The 23381-nt window shown below is 41.2% G+C and overlaps 2 protein-coding genes across 3 annotated transcripts in view; both read right to left on the bottom strand.

Moving 5' to 3' along the window:
* Positions 1-23381, bottom strand: part of C1H1orf162 (chromosome 1 C1orf162 homolog) — a 256729-nt gene that overhangs the window by 110791 nt on the left and 122557 nt on the right. The gene's annotated exons all lie outside the window — the stretch shown is intronic.
* Positions 195-19869, bottom strand: PIFO (primary cilia formation). 2 transcript variants are annotated; one of them, XM_050746818.1, is made up of 6 exons: positions 19649-19869; positions 6465-6604; positions 5743-5841; positions 4556-4686; positions 2979-3096; positions 195-1948 (listed from the first exon to the last, which is right to left on the bottom strand). In XM_050746818.1, the coding sequence occupies exons 1-6, from the start codon at positions 19815-19817 to the stop codon at positions 1880-1882; spliced, it is 726 nt and encodes a 241-aa protein (XP_050602775.1). In that variant the 5' UTR covers positions 19818-19869; the 3' UTR covers positions 195-1879. The 2 variants fall into 2 exon arrangements, with proteins under 2 accessions (XP_050602775.1, XP_050602781.1); XM_050746824.1 differs by lacking the exon at positions 19649-19869 and adding an exon at positions 6843-7219.

Raw genomic sequence — 23381 nt, 5'->3', positions numbered from 1 at the left:
TCTGCATGTCAAACTACATCCTCCAATATGTCAGGTAGTCTACATATTATATAAATCTGTCACATTGGAAGCTTTACCCCACTAAAACAGCATTATAATAAAACTTAATTCTATTAAGACCTAAAAATACTATAAACTCCTCGAACCAAGTCTAGATGTAAAATAAATATGGTACAATATGTTTTCGTCCTTGGGTTCATTTGTACTTTATTACTTTTATATACAATGTAGTGCTTTCAAGGACCCTGAAGGTTAACTGAAGCTATATTAAAATTTTATCTTTCATCAAATCAGATTACTATGTCAGAGAGTTCCCTTCCCTGGGAAAAGCTTTGAGCGTATATACTAAACAGTGTGAAAGATGTTCTGTCCCCACCCCCACCCTCATCAATATCCTCCAAAGGGACCTAAGACACTGAAGCAGAAAAAGAGAAAACATTGAATGCTAAATTATCACCTCTGAAAAAATCTGCACATGTGGGTACAAAGGAGAAAAAGGAGGGAGGTGTGCAGGAGAGGTGAGAGTTAATCCTGACTTATCTCAAGTCATGAATACTTCTTGACAAGATAACAGAAATCATTAAATCATCAGATTAAAAGAAGTGTATATATTAGGTATGTTTTTGCTGAGGTTATCTTTATCGTTATCTTAATATGTCCTATGTGATTTCTCATAAAGACTTTTCTGTCCTTCACCATTATTGTTTCAGAAGACCTTGGCCTTTAAGGAATTAGGCCCCCCACGGCATCATATGGCCAGGAGGCTTCACCTCTTGCTAGCCCTTTCCCCAGCTAATGCTCATCAGGGGGTGGCCATGAGGGTTACAGTAGGCTGTCCTGCAGCCACTGGCAGCTTCTCGATTTTTGGTGTCCAGACACATGCAGGCTTACCACCTTTCTGGTAATTACGAAGAAGCCTAAGTGGGTACTAAAGGACCCTCTTCTTAAAAGATTAGATCATATTTAGCGCCAATCCTGGACAAACCTATACTTGATGATTTCAGCTAGTGCTGGAAGGAAAGGGGTCTACCTCTCAGGCCCGAGAGTCTGGGAAAGTACTTTAAACGTAGCTGCTTACAAGTCAGTCTGGGGCTATAAAGTTATGACCTTTGTAACCCCAGAATGACTTGTAAGGTTCTAGGGGGTCATTTGGATTGGAGGGCAGACCCAATCCACTAGCTGCTCTGGGGAGTCCTCCTCTGACTTCAGGCCAGGCCCAAGGACTTAGTAGATAAGTTTATTTTGATTCCTGCCATATCCCCAGTGCTTACTGCTCTGCTCAACACATAGTAGGACCTCAGTATATATGTTGACTCACAGACTAAATGGATGATGTCATAGGAAAGGGGCAATTTTTTAGTTTTTGAGTTTTATGTCAATCTGGGAAAGCCAATCAAATCAAGACCTTCCCACTCCATACTGAGGAACAGAATTAGAAGAGCTCCAAGACATGTTTTAATCTGCCTTAAGTGTTTTCTGTATCTCGTAAGCCCAAATCCCATCCAAACCCTTGATATGTACAGGCTAACAGTCTCCTATGACCAGGGCTAGCGGTAGAATATATAAAATTGGCACCTAGCAATTAGAACTAGAGAGCAGGGGCCCACAAATATGTCACTAAAATGAAATCACCCAACTCAGCACCCAACAGGAACCCACAGACCCAGACGCGCATGTGTATGCCACAAGCCAGTAGATGGAGATAGCACTGTGCACTAGTCTTTATGTTCTCATACAGCAGCTATAAGCCCCTTGTCCCTCCCTGGGCTCCAGGCTGCCAGACAAGGGGGCACAGTAATGCAGAAGAAGAAGAGCAGCTCTGTCCTCAGTCCTGGAGAGTCTGTGTATAATAGGAGCATGTGAAGGTAGTCACAGCTGCTCAATTATAATACAGGCTTAGGTAGGCCACACGGTTCCGATGCTTTCTAAAGTCTTTGTCCGTGGACAGCTGCAATGAAAGAACATTGTCTAGATCAATATTCTAACGAGAACCCTCTGCCTCTGGTCTTCCCAGTTATGCAAAAAAGAACTGTACATTATAGAGGTGAATCCCAACCCCATAGTAATCTAGCCTTAGTGATTCTCCCAAAATTTGTATGTACATCTACCCTTTATCATCTTACTACAGTGTATACCATGCTAGGAATTATTTACTACTTAGTAAATCCCCAAGTAGTTGGTGGGCTTCTTGAAGTCAAGGATTATATGTTTAATTCTTGAATGTTACCCATAGGCCCTAACGAAATAATGTTAATACATTCGGCATTTCATAAATAATTGTGGAATTGATGAAAAGTTCCACTAGGAAAGAAAAAAAGCACCTCTGGAATTATGATAGCTAACAGATTGGACAATTACTATGTTATCAGGTACTGTGTTAAATGATTTTCCACATTTTCTTTATAACCTTGTCGGATTGATTCTATTATAATACCCATTTTACAGATTAAAAAACTGAGGCTTAGAAAAGTCAAAAGATTTGCTCAAGATTATACACCAAGTAAATACCACAGCTAGTATTTGAATTCAGGCAGTTTTGTCCCCAGAATCCATGCCGTTAGCTGAATGCTCTATGGCTCCTCAGTGATCTAGTAGTACTCAAGGGGTATGTTGGAAAGAGCAATGAATTCGGAGTCACAAGGTCTGGATTCCAGTTGTGAAACCTGCACAAATCACTTAATCCATCTGGGCCTCTATTGTGTAGGGATATTTCCTCTGTATCCACCACAAAAGTTATTTAAGGATCAAATAAGAAAATGTCGTTTTGTTTAGTCATATATATACCTTTAAGCATCTAATGAAATAGTGTAATTCTCCAAAAAGTTCCTCACATTCATATGCTCACAAAATTGTGCATATAATTTTTTGGGACTAAGGACTTCCTGAAGTTCATTCACAGACCCCTAATTAAGAGTCCCTGATACATATGAAAGTACTAGATTGAATAACAGTCCTCTACAGAAGTCCAGTCTTATTACCTCAGCTTTTAGGGTCCTTTTCTGTAGACATGGAACCTGAGCCCAGTCTGGAGATCCAAATTTCATTGGCCAGGCAATTTTTGGAGGTGGCTTCTTCTCTGGGTTGTATGCGCCAGGGCTAGAAATAAAAATACAAGCATCATGTCTAATGAGTTAGTGACCATACACAAACTCCATCAGTACCAGAGCCATCCCTGAACTAGGCCTAACCTCTTGGAAAAAGGCAACAGATTGATTAGCTTTTTAATTAAGCATGGGATTCCTTTACCTGTTAATGTATTTCAAGTTAAATGTTAGTGTTAAACATCTAACTTGACAATCTTGACATCCAGTTAGAGCACAGATTGACTCCAGATTAAAAGATAGTTCTGTACCTCAGTCTCTATAGTTGAGAGATGAGAAGGTCCTAGAAGTGGTGGGTGATGAAAGAGATCTAAAGCAGTGATGAATTAGTACTGCCCAGCATTTAAAGTTGGTGATAAAAGTGCAGTGATAATCTGTCTGCAATGTAGGCAAAGCAAAGCAGAGCCAGTTAAATTTTCTTGACAATGGGATCATTTAAAAATTGACTATGTTCATCACACTTTGTCTTTTGATGTAGACTCTTTACTGTCAGGAAATAACGGACTGGACATGGGGGTCAAGACTCAATGCTTCTACTTCCTTAATGCAACTTGAGAAAGTTACATTCATCTGTGATCCTTGGATTTCTCATCAACAAAAGAAAGACCTTGACCTTTTGCCCTACAAGTCTATACAGTCTGAATAGCTTCCTAAAGCATTGAGAGTAAGCCTGTTGGCCTGCAAGGCCTATGTGCTCCAGTATGCCTTCCATTTCTGTCTCATTTCCTACTCGCTCACTACACTCTAGCCATGCTAGCATTTCTTTTTGTTCACGTCAAATTCCTTCCCAATTTATAGCCTTTGCACTTGCTGTTCCTTCTGCTGGGAATGCTCTGTCCCCAGATCTTCACAGGCCTGGCTTAGGATTGTCATTGAGATCTCAGGTTAAGTGTCATTTCTTCAACCTTTCTAAAGTAGACTTCAGGCCATCACATCACTCCCTATCATATTGTCATCCTGTTTTACCTTCTTTGTAGCCTGGACAACCTACTTCTTGGTTTGTCCATGACAGTCCCTACCTTATGGCTACTGTCTTGGTAGAATGATTAATAGGTCCCCTTGTACTCTCAGAAGTGTCACGGTTTGACTAACAAATTATACGGTCACTGTATTACTATTGATATTTTTTTGTGTATTTGCTTGTGCTCTGTCTGGACTCTAGAATGTAAGCCCTAAGAAATCAGGAGACTTGTGTGATGAATTTACTGCAAAATCTGTCGAATCTACAGAACTGCCTGGCATATTAGCAAAAATTCATTGAATGAGTAACTATGATTCTACATTCTACAATGCCAGAAATCTATGAGACAATTGATTAAATCTCTGAATGGTTGCTTATTTAACTGGGATGGTTTGGATGTCATCCCTTCTTTATGTGCTTCTTTTCTTATTACGTACTTCTTTTCCTCCTATTGCTTTTTTTGTTGAAGTGCACCAAAAGACAGGAGACATACCTGGGATAGTAAGTGTCCTTTGGGTAGCTCTTAAATCGAGGCACCAAGACATTAAATGGAGCAAAATTTTGTTTGTGTTTCTCCTGCTGAGGACTTACTTTCTGGTACATGCCTGCAGCAGGTGTCACTTCCTGTTTCCAAGAGAAAGATCATTATGTTAGAGAGTGATATGTACATATACACAAAAAGCCTTCCAGCTGGAAAAAACAGAATCATCCTCTTTCTGTTCATAAATCAGCTATGGTTCAGCCACCTCAAGCTACAGAAATAAGTCTTTGGTAGGTAGAAAACTGAGATATGGGTGTGGTTCAGCTACCTAGCGATACATAATGTACAGGTTGTAGAAATAAATCTAGGATGGGTAGAGAACCAAGGCAACTTATCACAGCCAGTACCCTTAACATCTCACTCAGGTATTTTTTTTTTTTTTTTTTTTTTTTTGAGACGGGGTCTCGCTCTGTCACCCAGGCTGGAGTGCAGTGGCCGGATCTCAGCTCACTGCAAGCTCCGCCTCCCGGGTTCATGCCATTCTCCTGCCTCAGCCTCCGGAGTAGCTGGGACTACAGGCGCCCGCCACCTCGCCCGGCTAGTTTTTTGTATTTTTTAGTAGAGACGGGGTTTCACCGGGTTAGCCAGGATGGTCTCAATCTCCTGACCTTGTGATCCACCCGTCTCGGCCTCCCAAAGTGCTGGGATTACAGGCTTGAGCCACCGCGCCCGGCCTCACTCAGATATTTTTAGAGCTAGTATCTCTGCTCCTCAAGGTCAAGTGTCAGGAAAATGTCCAATAAGAGATTAGGATCCTATACTGAACTTTAGACTTGAAACCCAGTCACACAAAAGGGTGGAAAAGTTGGAATTTGTTTTTTAACTGACAAGATAATATAATGTATATAAACACAAGCTTCGAATGTTTAACCTCAGGCATCTCAGCACCAAAGCCCTGTGTTGGGACCATTTCTTCAGTAAATTGTTTTCCACTCTCCCCAGTGCACTCACACGCATATTTACAATGTTAATGCCCAAGCTTTTCAGACAGGCTTCTTAATAGCTTTTGCTTAAATGCCTACTTTTCTTTAATTTCAGGGCATATTCTTTCAGATCACTCCCCTCTTGCTCTCTGCCCTTTGCACTCCTGTGCAAATGCATGCAACAATGTGGATAACACTAAAATCCCAGCACATTACCTTCTGTATTGGCTTAAATCTCACAGCTGTTCTGGCTCCCAAAGTATATCCTTTTATACTGGTTGGGATCTTAGATAAGTCGTATGCCAAGCCGTATCCCTTTGGGTGGTATATTAAAACAAACAAACAAACAAACAACAAAAAAGAAAGAAAGAAAGAAAAAACAATGCATAGTCAGAGAACATCAGGGCCATCGAAATGGAGTGAACTTAGCATGTTCCCATCTGAACCTTCTCTGCAAAGGGATCTTTCTTGTCTTAACTCCTTTGAGGTCAAGACCATAGAATTCCACAAGTAATACAGGTAACTTTGTAGAGGGGTGTGGCTGGATACGTAGACTATAAGACATTGCCATATATTCGAAGCAATCATCTTCAGAGCCCCACAGAGCTGAACTTACTCTAATGCAACTGTCAGCCTGAGGTTTGGAGGAATGGGAGGGTAACTGGCATTGGCTCACAGGCCTTTGGAAGTGAGGACGGAGTAGGGATTATATGAAGCTAGGGCTTGCGTTTAATGGAGGTGCAAGGCGGGAAGCAATAATCCTTTAATCTCTGGCATTGCCTTAAACAGCTGCTTGCAGAAGAACAGAGCGCTTTCTTATGCTGGGACTCTGAAGATCTCAAGTCCCATAGAATTTTTTCTTTTACGAAACTTGGAAACTTGGTTATCTGTCAATAGCCAGGGAACTGAGGCCCATCTAACGGGAGGTGAATACTCACATCTGATAAGTAACACCCAGGCCCTCTGTGGGGTGATCCCCTAAGAGGGACAAACTTGTTCCCAATCAAATTTGGGGGATGGAAGTGAGGAAAAAGTTTCCTCTGTTGACATGTTCCAAAAGGGTAGTTATCCTCGGCGTCTAAAAGAAAGAAAGAGGAGAGGCTCCACGTGAGGGACGGCACCTGGGTCTAGTGAGCACGTTCGGGGAGAAGGTCGGGGAGACAGAGCAGAGGGTAGGGCCCAACCGTGCACTTACAAAACCACGCCAAACTCCACGGAGCGGGGCGAACTGCACTTCCTCCCACTTAGTCTTTCCCAGCTTCCCCACCCTTGCCCCCACCTAACCTCTACCCCCCACCTAACCTCTACCACCTAACCTGCTTTGCTGAAGCACATCGCGAGCTGCTAGGGCTAGCACTTGTGTAGTGCGTTGCCAAGGAAACGGAGGCTAGTCCCGTGATTCCCAGTTGCGGAGCGCCGGGAGGGGGAGAGGGGCCGAGCGCGTCTGCGCGGCAAGCTGCGGCGTCCACTGAGCAGCTACCGGGGCAGGAACCCGCACCTTGGAGCCCAAAGCCCAGGGGATTGTAAACTCAGTAGCTGGGCTGCGGGTAGAGGGTTTCCTGGATTCGCGGCTGTAGGGGCTGCAGGGTTGACGGGGTGGCAAATAGCTTTGGAAGCTGAGTCAAGAGGAATGCGCTGTTGTAGAGGGAAGGACAGTTGGGTTCAGAACATCCCAAAGTCCGGGCCAGCAGCAAGTAAAGTGAAAGTAAAAAGACGCAGCCGCTGCTGCGTACGGGGGTGGACTCCCTGGGCAACGCCGCAGCAGAAGAGTAGGGGGCGGAGTTGTGCTGACAGCTAGTTCCACGTTAGGCGTTTAGACCATTTTTCCTTTTCCTCAAGCCCCTCCAATCAGGTTGCCCATTCTATCCCGGGGGGACTGGGGGCCGGGGGTCGAGGGGAGGGGGCGCGAGGTTTTGAAAGAACTGGAGGCCTTGCGTGGACCAGATAGAATGCCACGGAATCAGAGAAGACTAATAGTTTTTTTTAGAAGGTGGGGCAGTCCGATTTCTAAGCCCCAGTTTTCTCATCGCTAAATTAGGAAAAAAATTCCTCTATATAGGATTATTGAGAGGATCAAGATGACAGGATTAAAACAGTTCAAAACGTGGTACTTGGTGGGTGACATACAACAGGTTATTGTCACTGAAGATAATAACCCAAGAAAAAAAGATCAGAGTGTGTTTTGTCTTTTTTGCCTTTGTCATGGATATTAACACTAGCTTGTGTTCACTAGCTTTTTAGGATGTCTTTAGGAGTTGTCCAGGTGTTAGAGGTAACAGAACGCCCAGTGTGACTGGTCCATACTTTGACCCTTTACAGGTGATGACCCTGGAATCTACATATACTCCGCGTTAGCACGGCCTTCAAGGATGATTTTTATAGATCTAAGGTAGAGTTTCCAAAAAAGGTGACACTGATTCCCAGAGGGTGTTTTGGAAATTTGTGCAATAATTTTTGCTTGTTAAAAATTGTTGGGGTCAAAAATTGTTCCTGGTCAACAGGCTAGGGAGGCTAGACATCCTACACTGCATTGCCCAGGCATACAGTGAATGTCCCGCATCACATTCAGATATGTCCTGTTGGACTCTACAAAAATAACTAGTAGTAGTTATATATGTGAACACAGTGAAATTTACAGGAAATAACGCAGGAAGCCTAGTAATATAGAAGGTTGTTATGAGGAGCCAAGCTTAAATGGAATAAAGATAGGGTCCGAAAATTATTGTATAATTTACTCCAAGCATTTTGTCTACTTAAAATACAATTGCAATAATACTGAGGGTAAATAAAATGTAAAGAAATGCAATCACACATAGTGATGAGGATGTTTTCTGAGAAATGTGTCATTAGGTGACTTTGTTGTGCGAATATCATAGACTATACTTAACACAAACCTAAGTGGTATAGCCTACTACACACCTAGGCTTATACTATGGCCTGTTACTCCTAGGCTACAAACGTGTACGGCACATTACAGTATTGAATACTGTAGGCAATTGTAACATGATGTTACGTATTTGTGTATCTAAACTTATCTAAACACAGAAAAGGAACAGTAAAACTATGGTTTAAAATTAAAAATGGTACACCTGAATAGGGCTGCTCCATTGTAATTTTAGGGAGCACCATTGTATATACAGTTCATCATTGATCAAAATGTCTTCATGCGGTGTATGACTATATTGGTATGGATTTGATGACTTTTACTTTCATTAATTAGGTAATATTAACATTTGTAGGTATTAATGTGCTTTTTGAAAATAATGTTTACATTATTTGTGACATGTAACATTTCGCAAAGTACCTTGAAAATGTGGTAAACCATTCTTACTTTGGTAGACTGGTTTGCTTCAGACTAATTCTCTAGCTGAGAACAGGTGAACTGGATAAGTAAAATATATGTGTTTGAAGACATCAAAGATATATAAAGAAAGAAAGAACATTCAGAGCCAAAATCTCAGAGAAAAGAGAAGCCCAAAGTGGTGAGTTCAACTTTGGTGCTGCTGTTCCATTGGAACGCTTGCTAAATAAAAAGCTGACTGAGAAGCAGAGGATTTGAGCAGAACTTTGGTTAGACAGTCTCTGAGAACTCGGAAACAAGATTTAGGTTGGCCATGGAGAAGGGGAGACTGTAAAACACAGTTTGAAATTTTAGTCAGAACTTCAAAGAGATAAACCCTAGGAATAGGGGTAAATAAGAAACAGACCAGATGTCAAAAAACCCTGAAGTTCAGCTTTGCATCAATTCAGTTCCCAGTTGCATTAAAGTGATCCACTTCTATCCTTATTGCATGTCATAAACAAAAGTAAATATTTTCTGAAGGTATCATCCAGAGACTCAACTAATTTTTACAATTTTTTTCATACAAAATGTTTGGCATTTGATAAAAACAAGAGCTTATAATAAAAGAGAGTAGAAACAGACCCACAGAAAAATCCAGATATCAGAGTCATCAAACATGGACTTTAAAATAACCATACTTGGTTTGAGATTTTGGAGAAAGCAACAGGACTGCAAGGTGAACACAGGGAAGCCAGAGAAAGCAAGGAAATAACACAAAGCAAATGCTTGACTTCTTAGGAAACAGGCTAAAATAAAAAGATCAGGCTCTAAAAACAAAGTCAATAAAGATCCCAGTATACACAAGGAAAGAGAAATTTCCCATCAATCTCTATTCATATTACCAATGTGACCAACATAACATAACTGGGCCCATCTACATCCTGACTGATGCAAAATTTATCAATTTTTCGTTAAAGCCAGACCCAACATTGTATAGTCAAAGACAGACTGTCTATACGTTATGTGTATCTCCTGTATAACCATCTCTGTAATGATAAGAGGCTAATGCAGAATTTCAGGTAGCTCTAAGAAATGCCAAGGATCGAAGTTTTGAATGATGACCATGCACAAAGGAACTCATGCAGGTATCTGCTAGTACCAAGGAATACTTAGACCAAGTTTTATAGTGTGGCCAGTTTTGATGAAGACCTTAAGTAGATAATTCAGTAGTTTCCATCATGCACATTTTATAGTATCAAAAGGATGCCAGATGTTTATGGAGACTGTTATAACTTTATGAAACTGTTAATGACTTTTCTCATTTGACTGTCTCTGAAGACATATAAGAATTATTATTATTCCAGGGAATTACTTGCTCTGTTGCAGTGGTCTAAGTAGATTCAATTTTTGGTATAATGTTTTAAACAGATTTGTCTCGTTTTAAAATTATTAAATTAAATAATAATCACTTCAACAAAGAGGATAAAGTTGATTACCATATTTAAGAAATTAAATGACAAGACGAAGAATTTAGAAACAATAAACAAGAATCAAATAAAATTGTAGAAAGAAAAAGTATTATCACTGAAAATAAGAATTCAATGTATGGGTTTAACAGCAGATTAGAAAAGCTGAAAAAAAAAAAGAATGAATGGACTTCCAGTTCCAAAATAGCAGCATAGAAGCAAACTGGCTTCACTCTTTGCCTTCCCTAGAAAACTAAAACCGAATATACAGAACTGGTATTATCACCAACAATATCCCAGAATTCAAATATGAAAACAGTTGCTGGGGCCATGAGAAGTGAAAAAATTCCAAGCAGATGGTAAGAGAATTGGACTTCCACATCTGTGGCACCCCTCCTGCCATTCTGCCCAGAACAAGCATGTGAAAAATTTTCCTCCAGCTCAGTTTCTACATTGGAAAAAGTGATATTGAGATGGACAACCAGTTTTCCCACTATCTTGTGTTTCCTTGCAGAAGATCTGCCCCTGCCTTAACCCGCAGGAAGCATCACAGTGCCTGAGGGGAGAAATATACCTGAAAACAGGCAGAGGCAAAGGGAGGAGGCAGGATTACTTAACCAGCCCTGAAAACTCTGCTCTGTAACTTAGCTAAAGGAGATGCCAAATCAGAGTGATTGTTTAGCAGCGCAAAGCTGTAGGAAGTTCATCCCACAGGTCTCCTGGGCACAAACCCCTAGCTGGTCTTCTCACACAAAGAATTTATCTCAACAAGGGGTATCTCAACAAATGGGCTCCAAAGCTGATGCTGTTGCTAGGTCTCAGTTTGTGGAAAGAGAAAGGGACCAAGGAGACAAGGCCTGAAAGTTGGACACATCATTTCCACTCATGTACAGAACTTAGACATGGCCACCTGGATACGGTATTCTTAAATGGCAGTTTTTTTCTTTCAGCACTTTGAAAATGTCATTACACTTACTCCTAGTTTCCACTGAGGATGGAAACTCCTATAGTTTCCATTGAGGAATCTGCTGCTGGATGAATTGGGGATCCCTATATGTTATTTGCTTCTTTTCTCTTGCTGTTTTTAGGTTCTTCTCTTTCTTCTTGACCTTTGAGAGTTTATTCCTTGAGGTAGTGTTATTTGAGTCTTATCTGTTTAATGTTCTCAGACCTTTCTGTACATAGATGTTTATATCGTTCTCAAGTTTTGGAAAATTTTCTGTTATTATTTCTTTGAATGAGATTCTACCTCTTGCTCCTGCTCAACTCCCTCTTGAACACCAATAATTCTTAGATTGGGTCTTTTGAGGTAATTTTGTATATCTTGTAGGAAATTTTCTGTGTTTTGTATTCTTTTTTCTTTTTCTTCTCTGTTTCTTCTTCTTCTTCTTTTTTTTTTTTTTTTTTTTTCTAAACAGAGACTCACTCTGTCACCCAGGCTGGAGTGCAATGACCCAATTTCAGCTCACTGCAACCTCCTCCTCCCAGGTTCAAGTGATTCTCCTGCCTCAGCCTCCCAAGTATTTGGGATTACACGTGCGCACCACCATGCCCAGCTAATTTTTGTATTTTTAGTAAAGACAGGGTTTTGCCATGTTGGCTAGGCTGGTCTCAAACTCCTGAGCTCAAGTGATCTTCCAACCTCAGCTTTCCAAAGTGCTGGGATTACAGGCATGAGCCACCTTGCGTGGCGCCTGTTTGTTTTCAAATAGTCCATCTTTGAGCTCACTGAATCTTTCCTTTGATTGATCCATTCTGCTGTTGAGAACCTCTAATGAATCTTTCAGTTCAGAAAATGTTTTTCTCAGTTCCATTTTTAAAATTTTAAAAAAATTATTATTTAAATCTCTTTTTAAAATTTCTCTGATAAGTTTCTGAGTTGCTTTTCTGTGTTATCTTAGAGATCACTGAGTTCCCTTAAAATTGCTATTTTGAATTTCTGGTCAGAGAACTCACATATCCTGTCTCACTAGGGTCAGTTACTGTTTCCTTGCCTTGTCCATTTGGGGAGGTGATGGTTCCCTGTCTGCTTCTGTTTCTGGCGAATGTACATCCGTGTCTTGGCATTGAAGTATTATTTATTCCAGCCTTCTCTGGCTTGCTTGTTTTGGTTTTTATTGGAGATATTTACTTATTCTTTACTGGAGGTCACTGCCTCCTTTTGAGCTCTAGGTGGTGTCCTAAGCCCAGATTTGCCTCAGCTCTAGTAAATGATTGGAGTCCTGCGCTTCCTAAACTGTCGCCGCTTTGGGCTTCTCTTCTCTCTGAGATTTTGATTTTACATGTTCTTTCTTTCTTGGTATATCTTTGATATAGTCAAACATATATATTTTAGTTATTTAGTCCAGCCTTTTCTACCTGTTCTTAGTTGGAGAATTAGTCTGAAGCAAACCAGTTTACCGATGCAAGAATGGATTATCGTATTTTCAAGGCACTTTGTGAAATATGCTTTATGTCACTAATAATGTAAACATTGTTTTCAAAAACACTGTAATCACTTATAAATATTAATATTACCTAAACTATTAATGAAAGTAAAAGTCATGAAATCTATACCAATACGGTCATGCACCACATAAAGACATTTTGGTCAATGATGGACTGTATATACAATGAGAATGACAGACCAGGCCTTCCAGCTCAGAATTGCCTACTTCTGGTTGTGAGGTTCTGAACATCAGCAAGAGGGCTGATTGCAGATGCCTGACATTTATTTCTCACACTCCCCAAAAGAAGAAGGTACCGAGGCATTGAATAAACAGCTAAGATTTGACCAGAGTATCAGACAGAGAGTGCTATAGTACAGTGGGGGAGTAAACATGCATCTGTGGTCATCGGATGTCCAGGCACCCTGCCTCTGCAACCTCTCCTTCCCCACCTGAATCAAATCTGCTGGGAGTCAGGAGGGACTTCCCATTGTGGGGAAAAGGTAAGTAGATTCCCACCAGTCACCACAAACATCTACAGTCCTTACAACAGGAGAATACCACAGTCCTCATGAGCCCTGAGCCCAGTTTGGAGATGTGCTGGGAAATCACACAGCTGATTTGCCCCAGATTAGGAGCACAAGGGTATACACCTCAACCTTCTATGGGCCAAGCTGCTGCAGCATGGAACCATCTTGAGACCAGAGTTACTTCTGGAGTGCTTCCTCCTCTGGGGGCCAATAGCCACTGCACCTCTTCAGCACTGCAGCTCCGTCTTTATTCCACAAGCCTCCACTGGTGGTTGAATGTTGCAAGCCCAGCAGTGTGGAGCCTGAGCTAGGATAGGCTGTGATGCTGGTCCTGCGCAGCAGGGAAACCAATTCCCACTGCTTTCACCTCCAGCCAGGGGAATAGCCTGAAAGTTCCATCTAGGGTGAATCTGCCTTCAGGCAAGCCAAACTGCTGGGCACCCGTCCCCAAACAGGAGAGACTCTCAAGCCTCTGAGTAGCTGACATGCTCCCAGGCCAGTGGAGTGGCTATGGGCCTGCATCCAGGGCCTGAAACATAGTCCTGAGATGGCCTACGCACTGCAGACAAGCCCTTGACTTGTTCAGTGCCCCTGTGCCCACAGTTAGAGCCTGAGAAACAGCTCCAAAGGTGACACCTGGTAGAAATGCCTCTGGGCTGGTGGAGCAAACATGTATCTATGTCCCAGGACTGAGAAACAAATTCACATGCTGCCCCTGGAGGGCAAGCCCCCAGGCCAGCTGAGCAGCTGTTTACTCATGTTCTGGGCCTCGAAACTGTCCTGTGGGTCACCTCCTGCAGAAACATCCCTAGATCAGCCGAGCAGCTGTGCACCATTGTTTCAAGCCTGAGAAGCAGTCCCACAGGCCACCCCTCCAGACCAGCTGAGCAGCCTTGTGTCTGTGTCTCAGAAAAGCCCTGTGCATACCTCCAGACCAGCCAAGCAAACCCTGAACCTATATGCCAGACCTGAGAAGCAACCCCACAGATCACCTCAAGCAAAGACACTCCTAGGCCAGTTGAGCAGTCCTGTGCCTGTGTCTCGGGCCTCTGAAATGTCCCTGTGATCTACTGTCTGCAGAAATGCCGCCAGTTCAGCCAAGCAGCTGTGGGTCTGTGTCCCGCGCCAGAGAAATAGCTTTATAGGTCACCCACTGTAGACTCATAACTAGGCCAGCCAAGAAGCCATATGACCACAATCCAGGCCTGAGAAACAGCCTGATGGGCTACCTATGACAAACATGACCTTTGGGCAACTAAGCAGTTATATAGCTGGTTCCCAGACCTGAGAAACTGCTGTAGGTTGTCCCCAGAAGACACATCCTCAGTCCAACCAAGCAGCCAAACAACTGCACAACAGCCCCACAGACTGCCGCGGCAGGCACACCTCCAAGTAATCACATGCCCATTCTACTAGTCAGAATAACAGCCATGTGGCTCCAATGCTGGTGAGCCAGATTCCAAGTTGGCCAACCCACCCTATGCACACACATGGCCATGACCTGAAAAACAGCTCAGTGAGCCCACTCTGACAAAACCAAATCATCATTGCCACCAATTCACTTTGCCTAAGCCACTGAGAAGCTCTCAAATGCCACCATTGTGGTTTATAGCTGGTCACTATGTGGAGAATATACTACTACTCCACCTAGAACAAGGCCAATGCACCCTCCCTGAATTGACATCCCAAGACCCGTTCATATAAATAAGTCTATCTCTGTGAAACCTACTGCATAACGTTTGAAGAGAAGACTTTCCTATCACATGTGTAGAAATCAATGTAGGGACACATCAACATGACAAAGCAAGGAAACTTGTCATCTCCAACACCAAAGAGAAATTCTCTAGTAACAGACCCCAATCACAAGGAAATATATGGAATGGCCTCCCAAAAAAAGAATTTAAAATAATAATATTAAGGAATCCTAGTGAGATACAAAGAATGCAGATGGACAATTCAATGAAATAAGGAAAACAGTTCATGATTTGAATAAGAAATTTAACAAAGAGATAGATATCATAAAAAAATACAAAACAAATCCTAGAGCTGAATAATTCAATGAATGAAATAAATATACAATTGAGAGATTCAACAACCGACTAGACTAAGCAGAAGAAACAATTTCTGAACTTTAAAGACATGTCCTTTGAAATAACACAGGCAGATTAAAAAAAGAAGAAAAAGAATTAGAAAAAATGAAGAAAGATTACAGGATTTACATACATCATTAAGTCCATACTATGGGCATTGCAGAAGAAGTGAGGAGAAAATATGAGGGAAACATATTTAAATGAAATAATATCAAAAAATTTCCCGAGTCTTGGGAGAAATACAGACATCCAGGTTCAGGAGGCTCAAAGAATGCTAAATTGATTCCACCCAAACAGGTCCTGAGGCACATTATATTCAAATTGTCAAAAGTAAAAGACAAAGAAAGAATTTTGAAAGCAGCAAGAGAAAAGTATCAAGTCACATACAAAGGAATGTCTATTCAACTATTAGATTACTAGCAGATTTCTCAGCAGAAACCTTAAAGGGCAGAGAGAATGGGTTGATATTTTCAAAGTGCTTTGAGTTTTCAAACTGAATAGAAAAAACTGCCAGTCAAGAATATTATTCCCAGTAAAGATATTTTTCAGAAATGACGGAGAGGGGAACAGGCCAGTTCATCTCCCACGGGTCCCCACCACTGCTCATCACCAGGCAAGGAACCCCTGGCTTGGGCCCACAGCACAGACCCTCCATCCTGGGCTGATTGCACTGAGTGATTGCCGACCTACATCTCTTTGGGGTGGAGCCCCCAGGAGACAAGCAAGTAACCCTTGGCCACAACCACTACTAAGATCTCTTCCTCTGCTGCCTCCATGGTGAGGAAGAAACAAGCACTGAGATCACCCCAGAGCTGCAGTGGGCCACTCAGGCGTGCCAAGTCACAGTCTACAGCCAGCACTGAAGTGGGAGAGGAACTCTGCAATTTCAGAGCATTGAGAAAGAAAATGCTGTAACTGTGCGGAAACATAGGGAGCCGTACAACTGAGCAGAGTCTACCGACTGACCAAGAAGCCTAAGTGCCACCTGCTGGATCACACCCCAAAGCTTCAACACCAAAAATACCTCACTAACAAACCTCCCTCTGAAACCAGAAACAAGAAGTCAGCTTCAAATAAAGGCCCTGCACAAAGCCTCAGCCTGGTGAAAACATCCAGGAAAGAAGTCTAGTGATTGTACTCAATCTACACTACAGTTATATGTACAGTTACATATATATATATATATATGGGATTATGTAAAGAGGCCAAATTTATGAATCATTGGCATCCCAGAAAGGGAGGGGAAGAAAGTAAACAACTTGGAAAACATATTTCAAGATATCATCCATGAAAAGTTCCCCAACCTTGCTAGAGAGGCCAACAGTCAAATTCAGGAAATACAGAGAACTCCTGCAAGATTCTACAAAAGAAAATCATCCCCAAGACACGCAATCATCAGCTTTTCCAAGGTCCAAATGAAAGAAAGAATGTTGAAAGCAGCTAGAGAGAAAGGCATGGTCACCTACAAAGGGAACCCCGTGAGGTTAACAGAGGACCTCTCCACTGAAACCCTGCAAGCCAGAAGAGATTGGAGGCCCATATTCAACACTTTCAAAGAAAAATAATCTTTAACCCAGAATTTCATATCCAGCCAACCTAAGCTTCCTAAGTGAAGGAGAAATAAGATCCTTTTTAGATAAGTAAATGTTGAAGGAATTCATTACCAGGCCTGCCTTACAAGAGATCCTGAGAGGAGCACTAAATATAGAAAAGAAAGACCACTACTAGTTAACACAAAAACACACTTAAGCACACAGACCAGTGTAATTGTAAAGCAACTAAACAAACAAGCCAACCTAATAACCAGCTAACAGCACAATGATAGGATCAAATCCACACATATTAATACTGACCTTGAATGTAAATGGGCTTAATGCCCCACTTAAAAGGCACAGAGTGGCAAGCTGGATAAAAAAGCAAAGCCTAATGGTGTGCTTTCTTCAAGAGACCTATCTTATAAGTAATGACACTCATAGGCTGAAAATAAAGGGATGTAGGAAGATCCATCAAGCAAATGGAAAACAGAAAAAAGGAGGAGTTGCCTCCTAATTTCCAACAAAACAGATTTCAAACAAACAAAGATTAAAAAAAAGACAAAGAAGGGCATTACATAATGGTAAAGGGTTCAATTCAACAAGAAGGCCTAACTTTCCTAGATATATATGCACCCAACACAGAAGCACGTAGATTCACAAAGTAAATTCTTAGCGACCTGCAAAAAGACATAGACTCCCACACAATAATATTGACAGATTTCAACACTCCCCTGACAGTATTAGACAGATCACTGAGGCAGAAAATTAACAAAGATATTCAGGACCTAAACTCAACATTGGACCTAATGGATCCGATAGTCCTTTACAGAACTCTCTATCTAAAAACAACAGAATATACATGCTTTTCATTGCCACCTGGCACATACTCTAAAATCGACTACATAATGGACATAAAACAATCCTCAACAAATGTAAAAGAACCAAAATCATACCAAACACACTCTTAAACCACAGCACAATAAAAATAGAATTCAAGACAATGAATACTGCTAGCTACCATATGATCTAGCAGTATATCAGGGGGATACCTGCATTTGTGTGTTTATTGCAGCAGTATTCACAAAGATATTAAATAAACAGATGAATGGATAGCGAAAATGTAGTATATATACCCAATGAAATATTATTTGGTTATAAAAAATAGTGAAATCATGTCACTTGTAGCAACATGGATGGAACCCAAGGTCATTATGTAAAAATGAAATAACCCATAAGTGAAATAACCCAGACACAGAAAGACAATGTCACTTACATGTAGGAGCTAAAAAAGTTGATCTCATAAAGGTAGAGAATAGAGAATAGAATGATAGATGCTAGAGGCTGGAAAGGGTGAGTGGGTGGTGGGGGATGAAGAGAGATAAGTTAACAGGTACAAACATACACTTAGATAAAAGGTATAAGTTCTGTCATTCAACAGCAGAGTGACTATGCTTATTGATAGCAAATTGTGTATTTCAAAGTAACTGGAAGACAGGACTTGAATTGTTCCTAATACATAGAAGTGATAAATACTCAAAGTGTTGGGCACCTCAAATACCCTGACTTGGTCATTACACATTCTACACATGTAACAATATCACATGTACCCCATAAATAGGTAAAATATAATGCATCAGTAAAAAAAATAGCATATTTATACTCTCTTCTTTTTTTCATTTCAATGGCTTGTAATTTGTCTAGATATTATTCCTATTTCTACCAAAGCTATTTACCTTTGTCTGCTATGAGAAATTGGTAAATCTGGAGTGTTATTAATTCTCCTAATACTGGTTTTTGTTCTGGTGTCCACTTATAACTCTATTCTTTTATTTTCCTAAACTGCTTGTATGAAAGGACTTTTGATCTTCTCTTAATTCTAGACTAATTCATTATACAACCTATGGTGTAAGAATCTGACTACTTCATTGTCTCTAAAGTAGTTACACCTAAACATTTATATACTGAAATCCATATTATTTTGTTAGAAATTATTTTTTCTCCTTTACTTTATAGTTAGGGCATTATACCGAGTTGTTTGTGAAATTATATGTAGTAGGTTATGTTATCCATGAATTAATGCTAATTATAGGATAATAAATAGAGTGATATAAAATAATGTACCACTCAAAGCAGGATTGAGAATCCCTGTCCAAGAGAATAGAGATCTCTATTCTGGAGAAGAGAGAAAGAGAGGAGGAAAATATGCTTTCTATATACTATCTTCCAAACTTTCTTAAAACCTCCATCTACCATCTGGTGGTAGGAGGAATGAACAAAGGCTTTGAAATTTCTCAGCACTGGCTTTCAGTAAGTATTAGTCTGTCATTGACTCGCTATGTGACCTTGTGGAAGGTACTTAAACTTCCTAAGCCTTGGTTTATCTCTAAAATGGCATGAATCATTTCTGTCCTCCTAAGGATGCCATAAGAATTTCAGAGCTAACACAAGGACAAATCTTATATGGTGAGGGACTAACCTATATTTGGTATTTAGCAAATATTAAGGCATTTCCTCTTTACCACCTCCATACCGAGGGCTGCCCCTAGCTCCAAGGGTATCTTTGTGCAAATGAAAAAACCAGTGCAGGTTTATTAAGATGGAAGCTGGCCCTTGCTGAAGCACATGATTTGGTGAGTGGAACGCTCTTTCTGCCTCCATCCAGAATCAGAGACCTTGTGTAATCAGAGACCTTGTGAATATTCTATTTTTCTATTTCTTTCCAGTTAGGCTCCAATGCTGAAAAGATGAGTTTTCATACATCTACTAGAGTCCAAGAACATGATTACCCTTACCAAAGTTCCAGATGTATGGCTGTCTGATCCATGATATGGTTTTGGTTCTTCTCAAGTTCCCAGGTAGAGAAGATAGCATGGACCTTCCGGATTTCTCAGTAGTTCTGGGCAAGAACAGGTCCTCAGAGGAACTTCCAGTAATCCTGGCCCTCTCATGTATTATTTCCATGAGCTGCCACTCTCACGTGGGGACTTAAGCCAAGAAAATGAAGAGTGTGACTAAGACTGGCTGCTAAGCAACAGCTCCACCCTGGAAGTCCCTCTTCAAGTCATTGTGACATTGATTTGTGCAAGGCAGCATTGTGGTTTAAAGAGAGCCAGAAAGACCTAATTTTTGAGAATGAGGTCCATTAATTACCAGCTCTGTGATCCTCGGCAAGTTGCTTATCCTCACAAGGTCTCGATTTCCTCACTCTGAAACCTGGGGACAATACTCACTAAATAGGACATAACCTATATAAAGTACATTGCCCGATGTTTGAAATATTCAGCTTGTTTTTTTTTTTTTTTTTTCTGTACAGCTAAATGTTTAATAAGTCAGTACTCAAGGCATCAGGAGACACCAAATATGGTCAGGACACCACACAGAAATGATTGGGATGCAAGTCATCTACAGGCTCACCACCATTGGTCCTTCCTGGTAGAGAATGGAGAAGAGACTTTTAAAAATGTATGTCCTGTTTTTTTAGCATATAGTGGGAAGGCAGAGAGTTTCTCTTGTATGTGACTCTTTTCGGTTGCCTTCAAATCAAAATAATACTTATTTTGAGGTGGCATATTCTGGTCTCTTACATTGTATTCAAACAGGTTGCTGCTACTTCTTTATTGTCATTAATCTTTTCATCATCTTTTTATTCCTCTTAGCACAGTCAGGGCATAAGATGTTATCTTCTATGCCTGGGGATGGGAAAATGCAGGCAGGTAACCAGAAGAGAGCATTCATCCTCCTGTAAGTGGTAGGCACCCAGGACTGACCTGCATGAAACTGCAGGCGTACCCAATCCTTTGTGTCTGCTGAGAGAAGTGTGCCATAGACCACACACCACCTGACATGAGGGGTCAGCTTGTTAATTCCTATCTCACTTCCTTTACCTAATTCATTTATTAATTCACCAAGTATTTATTCTCTTATAATATGCCAGGCCTTGTTCTAGGCAGTGAGAATGTTGCAGTGAACAGAAATACCTTTCCTCATGGGGGTTAATTCTAGTGAGGGAGGTAGACAATAAAAAAGATAAATACACTAAATGAATGGTAGGTCAGGTAGTGATGAGTGTCAAGAAAGGGCAAAAGAAGCGCAGCAGGGAGAGGTGGAGAAAGAGGTTTCAAAATTAGGTTGAGTGACTAGGAAAGACCTCACTGAGAAGGTGACTTCCAGGAAAAGCCTGAAGAAAGTGAGGGAAAGAGTCAAATGGAAATCTATGGAAAGTGTGTTCTAGCTTGTATGAAGGCCCTGAGGCAAGACATGCCTGGAATACTTGAGAAACAGCAAGAAGATGACGTAGTTGGAATGGAGTGAGTGAGAGTTGTTGGAGGTGAGGTCAGAGTGGTCAGGGGAGCTAGTTCATGCTCACCCTCTTTTTGCACACAGTAGGTGCACAGTAAACATGCATTTGAATGATCAATTAATATGTAAAAATGGGAAGAAAAATGGAGGAGATGCTACCTTTTTTGGCTGCAGTAATTTCCATGTTCTAGAAATGGTGGCAGAATTAATCTTTGTGGGAAAATAGTGGCATTGAAAAAGGTGCTAGTTTTGAAAAACACTTTGATTTAGCCACTGGACACCATGTTGTTCAAAGACGCTCTTCCTCAAAGCCAACAGCTGATATTGTGTCATTTTTTCATTAACTCCAGAGCCCCACATCCCCATGTTCCCCCCTTGGTGCTATTTACCTTAGTAGTGACCTAAATAGGCAACTCCTTTCAAAAGCCATCCCCAAAATTTCTATGCTCTATTTTACTCCAGTTGTCATCATTCTTTGACTAGAAATATAATGACATTACTAGTGATACCCACTTTTACTGTCTCTTGCCTTCCTCTGCTCATTGAAGACACAAGTCCCCCACTTCTATGTCTTCAATCTTCAAGGCATGTCAAACAAGTGCTCGGTCAATCCATTGGCTACCATCACCAAGAGTGCCATTTTCCGACATTCTTTAATCCTATTCCAACTTCATCTCATCAATGTTGAATTTAGATCCTGTCACCACCCCTCATCCCTGCTATCACTTTCCAATGGCTTTGCAGCCCACTTACAATAAAACACAAACTTCTAACCATGTTTCAAGCCCTTGCATGATCTGACCCTTGCCTATTTCTTCCCTGTACCCACCACCTCATGGCCATACTGGGCTTCTTGTATCTAACACTCCATGTTCATTTCTACCTCAAGGACTTTGTACTTAGTCCCTCTGCGCAAAACACACTTTTTCCAGATCCCAAAACAGACAACTCTTTTTGACTGTCAAGGCCATCTTGTATAGGACCTCCTCAGAGAAGCCTTCTGGGATTGCTCAAAATAAAGTAGTCTCCTCTTTTGGTCACTTTCTATCACTGTTTTACTTTTCTCATTTGTTCATTTGCTTATTTATCATCTAACACTTCCGCCAGCAAAATATAATCCCCATGAGAGCAGAGTACGTCTTCTTTACCACTATGTCTTCAGTACCTAGAATATCACTTGACACATAATAATCAATAAATGGTGTGAGTTTATGAATGAATGATGTTGCCCAGAGAGTGGTGTGTGCCTCATCACTGCCACCAGTGCTGTCATCTCCCATGAGAACAATGTGGTGTGTGTCAAGGGAGGCAGGTAAAACATAGTAGATAAGACTGTGAGCTCTGGGGCCAGCCCACCTGGCTATGTGTCTGGCTCTGCGAATAACTAGCTGTGTGATTTGGGGCAGGTTAAAGAATTCGTCTCTACTTCAGTTTCCTGGAGTTAACGTTATCCACCTCATAAAGTTGCTAGGAAAACTAAAGAAGAAAATACATGTAAAACACTTAGAACAGTTTGACACATAGTAAGAATGCCAGAAAAAAGAAATGAGCCTTTATATTCTCATTACATTATTGAGGTTTCTTTCATTTGCATGTAAAAGAAACAAACTTTAGTCAGTTTAAGCAACAAAGAGGAATTTATTATGTAGTTATAGGGATATTTCACAAAATCCATAGGCAAAAGTGCATCTGGGCCTCAGGAAGGAACCATAATCAAGAGCTAGAAAGCCATCTATCTGGCCAGGCAAGCTGTCTCACCCCTGTAATCCCAGCACTTTGGGAAGCCGAGGTGGGTGGATCACTTGAGGTCAGGAGTTTGAGACCAGCCTGACCAACACAGTGAGACCCCATCTCTACTAAAAATACAATTAGTATTTTTGTATACAGTTAGTATACAAAAATTAGCTGGGCATGGTGGCACGTGCCTGTAATCCCAGATACTTGGAAGGCTGAGGCAAGAGAATCACTTGAACCTGGGAGGCAGAGGTTGTAGTGAGCCGAGATCATGCCACAACACTGCAGCCTGCCGACAGAGTGAGACTTCATCTCAAGAAAAAGAAGAAGAAGGAGAAGGAGGAGAAGAAGAAGGAGAAGGAGAAGGAGAAGGAGAAGGAGAAGGAGAAGGAGAAGGAGAAGAAGAAGAAGAAGAAGAAGAAGAAGAAGAAGAAGAAGAAGAAGGCCATCTATCGGTACATGTTCTCTCTCATCTCACATCCTGGCTTTTCT

Source organism: Macaca thibetana, chromosome 1, assembly GCF_024542745.1.
Source record: "Macaca thibetana thibetana isolate TM-01 chromosome 1, ASM2454274v1, whole genome shotgun sequence".
NCBI lineage: Eukaryota > Metazoa > Chordata > Mammalia > Primates > Cercopithecidae > Macaca > Macaca thibetana.
The sequence above is the reverse complement of the archived record's forward strand: the minus strand, read 5'-3'. Positions and strand labels throughout refer to the sequence as shown.

Excerpts from the sequence above, each read along its gene's own strand:
- PIFO (XM_050746818.1), bottom strand. The coding sequence starts at position 19,817 with ATGGAAATAATACATGAGAGGGCCAGGATTACTGGAAGTTCCTCTGAG. Across the intron at positions 5,842-6,464 it reads CTGGGTGTTACTTATCAGAT|GGATACGGCTTGGCATACGA; the intron begins GTGAGTATTCAC and ends TACCACCCAAAG. Across the intron at positions 1,949-2,978 it reads AAAGGACCCTAAAAGCTGAG|CTGTCCACGGACAAAGACTT; the intron begins GTAATAAGACTG and ends CTTTCATTGCAG.